The sequence below is a fragment of the Callorhinchus milii genome, unplaced genomic scaffold, assembly GCF_018977255.1.
Source record: "Callorhinchus milii isolate IMCB2004 unplaced genomic scaffold, IMCB_Cmil_1.0 Scaffold1, whole genome shotgun sequence".
In the NCBI taxonomy this organism is placed as follows: domain Eukaryota; kingdom Metazoa; phylum Chordata; class Chondrichthyes; order Chimaeriformes; family Callorhinchidae; genus Callorhinchus; species Callorhinchus milii.
The window spans coordinates 31,515,273-31,523,096 of NW_024704742.1; the positions used below are offsets into that span (position 1 = coordinate 31,515,273).

Genomic DNA, 7,824 nt, shown 5'->3' on the forward strand with positions numbered 1-7,824 from the left:
TTCCATCCTGCTATTTGGCCACGAGGCTGTTGTGGTACAGGTTACAAGAGCTTGTGGTCCTCTTTCTGGAGCGGGGTCCGGTTTAATAACGTGGAGAGAAAGAAACGCCACTAGTTGCTGAGATTAAAATCGTTGCCCCCAGACCTCTGCGTTGCACAGACATGTAAATAAGGAGCAGCGATCTTATTTGGACCTCTTTTAACATCAAAAGCACAGTAACACGATCGCCTTGCACGCTGTTTGCACATCTAGATTTTCTTTCATAATATTTCAAGGTCCAATCATTCGTGTTAGGATTTTATCTTCTTGCGGATTTTTACTTAGACTAACTCTCTTCCAGCTAAATCATTGTTAAATTCAACAAACGTCGACTGCTGTTAACTTGGTCACTGCATATCTTTTTTTTAAAAAAAACATTCGAGTGTGGACAGGGATGTGTTGCAAATCTTCTACAATCCCGCTATCTGCTTGATATTATTTTATATTCCACGGGGTACGCGGAAAACCGTTTAAGCACACATTTAGTCATGAAGGTTTTTAACGATTCCATCATATCAGCACCACACGGCCACAGAACATACAGTCAAATTTGCTTTACAGTATATTCTGGTGAAGCGCCTTGAGACGTCTCGACGACGTGATAAATAAGGCTCAAAATCAAGTGCAAAGATTATTATTGTGGTCAATGATCTCGCACATCTGCACCTCGCTCGCCTTTTGAATGGAGAGGCAATGCAAAAAGGGGCCCAACTTGCATCGTTGTTCCTAACTAATCGCTCAGCCAGGGTTTTATTTCCTTGCAGTGTTTTTTTTGTACACAGCGACATTTTTTTGGCAAGATCCATCCACTGCACAAAACCCAGATAACCTGACCCAATGAAGAGTTTCAACCAGTCGAAGGCGAGCGCCAGCAACGTGCTGCCTCCTTATTTTGAGTCTTTCGCTGCTTCTAATTCGTAAGCGACTGGGAAGGAAAACGTTGACGACTGAAAATGACTGCTATCTTCGAGGCGAAGTGCAATAAATGGTGCAGAATGAAAACGCGGTGGTGGGGGTCGGGGGGGGTGGGGGGGGTGGGGGGGTGTAGTCATACTGTTTTAACTCTGGACTATTCCTCATGCAATGCGTTGATCTATATTCCAAATGCAAAGCCATCGTTTTGCTGGTAGATGAAAGAATTGATCTAGATGCCAGTCTGTAGGATATATATATATATATGATTAAAGCTCCCCCCCCCCCTCCACGCCCCCTCTCTGTCCCTCTCCTCCCCCCTCAGGAAGAGAGGGAATTTAGGTTCTAAAGCAGGTTAAATTCGCTTCGGGATTAGGGGACACCCCCCCACCCCTTCTGATGCAAAACAATCTATTTCTGGGATGTCCATGTGTAAGTGGGATGCATGGACTTCTCAGTGTGGTTTGGATACTCTTGAGCCTGGTGATGGGTGTCCCCATGTGTCAGACACCCATCCACCCACCTGCCTGACCAAAAAAAATGCAACACCATCTTAAGTTTGACACGTTCAGTTCAACGACTTAAGCGAATACTATCAATATACGGTGACTGACTTGACTGCGTTTCTATAGCAAAGAGAATGAATCTGCTTTTACCACTCTGGCGGCTGCTGTGGCGACAAAGTGCAACAAATAGTGTAATGACAACAGTTGTGACAGTCGTTCAGATGTGGAGCAAGCGTTTACAGGTTCCTCTGCCTTTATCAAAGACAGGAAAGCAAAAAAAAATCTTCTCCTGATGTTTCCCAAATGGCCTGACACTGCTTTAAGACAAATTCTTCCCAACTACTTGCACACCTGTCTCCCATTTTATCTGTTTTAACCTGAGCTTTCACCCTATTCCATCACACACACACACACAGACACACACACACACTCACACACACAAACATACACACACTCACACACACACTCACACACACACACACACACTCACACAGACACTCACACACACACTCACAGATGATTCCTTTAAACGGGAGCACAGGCATTTACACATATCCTCGTCACCAACACTGTATTCCTTTATTTTAATCTCACAATTAAACAGAAAGTGCATATTTATCCGGCTTCAGTCGAATTACATGAATTCCGTACGAATGTGCGATGGTGGGGGCAAGGGGTGTGTGTGTGTGGGAGTGGGGGTGGGGTGGGGGGGTGGGGGGGAGTGGTTAGAGAGGCTGTATGGTATATGGACTTAACACTAAAAGCGAGGTTGAAATTATTGTGTTCTTCCAAAGTACATGAACTAAGTTGCTGCCCCCCACCCCCCCCCCACCCCCCATAAAAAAATCAAGCGGGTCCCAACAATAAGATTTGTGAACAATTTAAGCCACTAACACACAACCACGAACACCCTCTTTTAATGAATAAACAATTTCTCGCTTATTTGAACCGATATCCCACCGTTGTTGGGGGTGGTGGGGGGGCTGGGGGTGGGGTGGGGTGGGGGGGGGTGTTGTTGTTGATTCAAATGCAAATTTGACTCTTGGGAAAAATATATATTCAGTCTGGCCATTAAACATCAATAAATCTGTTGCAAACGCCCACCATTATATTTATCTCTCAACGGGAAAAATGTTTTTGAAAAAAATCTCAAGGGGCAATGGTAATATATACAGTATTAGCGCAAATACTGTAAGTCAAAGCAATCGTTTGGTTGGTATAAATGTTGCGACTAACAGTATGGATCTTGGCTGCAGTTGAAAAATAATATGGAAACATGGGGTGGGGGGGGGGGGCGGGGGGGTATAGTGGGGAAAGTCTCAAACCCACTTGCGAAGATCTTGGATAGTGATCAGGGGCTCAACTGAATAAAGCCCTCTGTTTAACAAGAAACTTCCCTGCAAGAGTCGCCTGGAAATAGGGACGATCGTTTAACTCCAGATGACCGTGTGATTTATTAAAACGCCTTAAAAGATATTCCACCCACACCAATCCTGCCAAAGGCTTGGCAATTCGGTTTCCACCAGATTTCCAAACACCAACTCAAAACGAAACGAACCTGTACATTAATAACCAGCCCTCCCAGGCTGGCTTTAAACGCATCTTTGCCTTATACAAAAAGTATTTTACACATAAATATTCACAGTTATCCTCTCNTTTTTTTTCCTGTTCGGTATTTAATACACGAGTTATTTACATGTATCGCCCACACCCCCACCCCCACCCCCAACAAAAAAAAACGTATTTCCGGTCTGAATATATATACTGTATATATATATATACCTATTTTGGTATAAAATATCTTCCACAAACCAGAGATTAACCCAGTTGGAGATCAAACGAGTTGTGTCCTTTTGAGTAGACGTGTACCAGAAGATATGTTGGATCGGTGCTAAGAAGCCGTGGGCTTGAGATCAGTCTTCTCATAACTTATAGACTATAAAAATATATACATCTCTGAAAATGTACACAGAGAAAGAGAGCGAGAGAGAGAGAGAGAGAGAGAGAGACTGGCAGAGTGAGTTCAGGGCTTTGGGAAGGTTACCAACGAGTCCTCGACCTCTGCTTTAGGAGCTTTCGTTTTCACTTGTGTGGACTTGCAAAGCGGTGGGTTTGTGTTTCTTCAGTAATTGGGTGATCTTCTCGTCGTCCGAATTGGGATCCAAAGGCTTGTTGTACTCATCGTCCTCCTCTTCGTTTTCCGACGTGCCTTTCAGCCTCTCTGTCTCAGAGTCCTGTTTCTTCTTGGCTGTTGCCATTTCAGCCGCGTGTTTCTTCCTCCATTTCGTCCTTCTGTTCTGGAACCAGACCTGGATTGAGAGAACAACACCTCGTTTGAACAGTCGCTGAAAAGAGCCTGAGCTATTTCCACGAAGAAACGCCTGGTCCTGCTCGTTGTCGTTGTTGTTGTTGCTGCTGCTGTTGTTGTTTGTTTGTGTGTGTGTGTGTGTGTGTGTGTGTGTGTGTGTGTGTGTCTTTTGCTTTTATTTTCATTGAACACACGTTTTATCCACTTTCGTGCTCTTGTTCGAAACTATCAGAAGTGAAATGCCACTTTCCAGAAAGGCTTCCTGCCCTCACCCCCTCCCTGCGCTGCAGAGAGATTCACACACTGTGGTACAATATTGCCCGCCGGTTAAGAAATCCTTACGTGCTCGCAGATTAGTTGTCACTAAAATGTATTCGTTATTCATTTCTGCAGAAGCCAGGAGGTTGGGATCAATTGTCATTAAGATGCATCGCATTTAAAATGCATACAGGTTTCTCTTAACCAAATGTAATTATGCCCTTTTAAAATATTGATGCCCCGTCTATCTAACCTGCATCTTCCAGTATCTTTACATCCCATCTGACTGCCTGTTGGCGAAACAATCCGTGAACGGTTTTAACTGAGAAATAAACACTCCAGCATATCTCAGTATCGAGTAGACTCGAAAACATAACCATTTGTATCAGCAAAGAGTGATATGTGTTCATCGCTGTGAGTTTAACATGACCAAAATGTGACTGATAAATATTATTACAGTATTTCCAGCCTTCTACAACGCCAGGTCAGAAAAGAGACCTCGCATACCCCAGGCCATAATCTATCCCACACTTGCAATGCACAATGTAAATCGCATTTGTTTGCTTTCATCAACTTTCTTTAACGGTTGGGGTAAATTTAGCTCTGCGTTCCCAGTCGTGGGCAAACGCTTCAGCAACGTGAAGACATAACAGATCACACCTCCAGCCCTTAAACCAGCAGAACTATTATCCCAAACTGCAAACCAACCCACAACATTTCCAGATCCGATACAACGCTCCTCGAAGATGCGAGAGAAAATGATATGTAAAACATCCAAACAAAAGGACAATTAATTATCTTACCACGGGGACGGGTTCGAGCCAATTTAATTTGATGCTGATATAAGACGCGGTGTGTCTAAAGCACGTTTATTTCTCAGTTAAAACCTTTCACGGGTTTCTCATAACTTGGGTGTCTTTTTGTGCGTGTGTTTTTTTTTAATTAAAATGAGTGCAAAAATTCGTTCAACCCAAGGCTAAAAAGGAGAAAGCACCGTGGGACTATGGACGTTAAATTAAGATATTTTCTGTGCTGCAATCCAGGTCTCACTAAGTGTTCCTGGACTGGACAGTAAAGTCGAAAGGCGTCGTTGTGCGGATGTCAAACCCGCCCGTTTCTAGATCCATTCGCCTTTTAATTCGAGTCGTTCAACGTTTTCTTAGTTATTTTGCACCTTTCTGGGGTTTGTTTGTTTTTTTAAAAAAGAGAGAGAGAGAAAGAGCGAGAGATACCTTTTGGTCTATTGCGTAAAATGCCATTTCCAAATCTAATGTTCTGGTGAACGTAAACTGAGAGCGTTTCCCTGGAATAGGATTTCTCTTCTGCATTCCTTACTATTTTATCTTATTTTATCTCGCCGCTGGCACACCGGGCAGAGCAATTCAAGCTTTGACAAGATAATCCTACCTTGACTTGACTCTCGGTCATCCCCAGTGAATATGCCAGCCTTGCCCTTTCAGGTCCGGCTAAATATTTAGTTTGCTCAAAGGTCTTTTCCAGGGCGAAAATCTGTTGTCCGGAGAACGTGGGTCTGGTATGTTTCCTCTTCCCGTCTTTATCAATTAGTACCGCCCCGTGATCTGAAATTACAATTTCCAAACACCCCCCCCAGCTTTAAAACAAAGATGAGCGAAAACTGCACGATTCTAGCAAAGCAATAATTACAAATAGAAGATATATATATATATATAGAGAGAGAGAGAGAGAGAGAGAGAGAGAGAGATGGCAAAACCCAACGTTTCGAAAATGTGATCATATGTATTTTTTTGGGGGGAGGGAGTTATTTCTCTATCCATTGCAACATCTCTGACATCTATAAATATAAAAGCATCAACTGGTTATGAAGTGCAGTCTCTTGAGTGATTCCAACAATGCAGAAACGAAAGGAGGGATGATTTTTTTTGGGGGGGGAAGGGGGATGAAAACAAAAACCCCTTGTGTTTTTTTAAAATATTTTCTCTAAAACGATGCAACATGTATCGAGCGCTTCACAATCAATCCATACAGTTGATGCAGTTAGTGGGTACAGATATGAATTGCTATATTATTAGTGAAGAGTCGAGCTCTGTAACTCGAAATGGTCTGCGAATGAGAGAGAGAGAGAGAGGGGGTGGGGGGATCTCTTGACTCGAAGAGTTGTTGGGGTTTTTTTTTTCTTTGCACTTGAATAATCTTTTTCGAAAAAAAAAAGCGATTTGTGATGATGAAGGCAACACAAAAAAAAGCCGCTCTCAACCAAACGAAACGAAACGAAACGAAACGCCCGTTCGGGCGTTTGGAATATTAAAAAAAAATGCTTTTTTTTTTGCCAAAGATCGGAATGAACGAAAGAAAAAAACGAAATCAGTGAGAAAGAGTGAATTTTTTTTTTGGGGGGTGGTGGTGGTGGGTGGGTGGGTGGTGGGTGTGGGGTGGGGGGGGGAGTGCAGTAACAGGAGTAAGTCGTAGCGAGTTGCAATAACCTAAATAATGAAAGGGATGGAGATGAGTCGAGTTGACACAGAGGGTAACGTAATATTTGGGGATAACGGTGCAAACGGGTGATGTGAGGCGCAGTATATGCGGGAGTCGGTGTCGTCTGGTTTGGAGGAACCGAGCAACTTTGGATCTGAGGTCCCCGAAGCTTCCCGCTGGGCTGTTGCAGACGAACCCCCACAGAGCATCGACTGCTTCCCGACATCTCCATTCCCGGCGCCGCACATACAAATGCGACCGCCGGGAGGGTGCGGGAGGGCCACCGGGTGGACCTCTCGGGTCCCCCAGTGGCTTCGTCTACGGCAAACTCGGCACTGTACTTACGCGGTGAGCAGCCCAGCCTGGCGTCCCTCCACGGGGGGCTCTGCATGACTCCCGGCCAGAAGATGGGGGTCCTCCCGGGCAGATCGGCCAGCGGTTTGGGGTAACGGGCCACGGCCGCCGCCGCTGCCGCCGCCGCCGCCGCCGCGCTGGGACTGAAGTACATCCCCGGGGGCGGGGGGCTGAGGCTGGTGTTGAACCGGGGGATCCCGGAGAGCAAGCCAGAGGCCACCCCTCCTCCCCCCCCGGCGACCCCACCACCTCCCCCGCCGATTATCATCAGCGGCCGGTTCAGGATGTCGTTGATGCCGTGCGGGGTGGCGGAGGAGGAGAGCGGGTGGCAGGTCGGGGCGGACAGACCGGAGGTGCACTTGAGTCCTGTGGCGTTGGGAGAGGCGCCGGTGCTGATCCCGTGTGGGCTGGAGTTGGACGAGGAGGAGGAGGAGGAGGAGGAGGAGCAGGGACCCCCAGCGCCGCTGAGCCCCGCCGCCAGGGAATAGGGGTACAGGGGGTTCTTCATCTCGGTCATGCTGTGCAGAGCCGCCAGGGGTGGGCTGCTCAACACGAAAGCGCTCTGCCGGCTCCCATCCATCTGCCCGACCGCTAACATCACCAAAAGCGGCCAGATTTCTAACCACCAGTGTCCTGAGCGAGAAGAGAGAGACAGAGAGAGAGAGAGGGAGTGGGTGGGTGGGTGGGTGGGGATGGGGTGGGTGGGGGTTGGGGAGGGGGAGGAGGGGATGGATGGAGGGGGCAATGGGGTGGGGTGGATGTCAGCGGCTTCTTCCCCACCAAAAAAAAAATCTCTCCAACAAAGTCCAGTTATTTTTTTCCACCCCTTCTGATTTGATCCTTCGTCGCGTTTACTTTTAAGATCTAACCGAACACACCCAACCAACTAACCAACAACAAAAAAACAACAACACACACACGCACACACACACACACACACAAATAAATAAAACCGAAATGCCAAAACGAAAAGAAAATTCAGCTTTTAGATTC

General features: G+C 46.2%; 1 protein-coding gene across 1 annotated transcript; it reads right to left on the reverse strand.

The window, feature by feature from the left end:
* Positions 1-3,489: 3,489 nt before the first annotated feature.
* nkx6.1 (NK6 homeobox 1) lies at positions 3,490-7,429 on the reverse strand. The gene is made up of 3 exons (XM_007907713.2): positions 6,823-7,429; positions 5,431-5,603; positions 3,490-3,766 (listed from the first exon to the last, which is right to left on the reverse strand). Exons 1-3 carry the CDS (start codon positions 7,427-7,429, stop codon positions 3,524-3,526), a joined length of 1,023 nt encoding a protein of 340 aa, XP_007905904.2. The 3' UTR covers positions 3,490-3,523.
* Between the last annotated feature and the right edge of the window lie 395 nt (positions 7,430-7,824).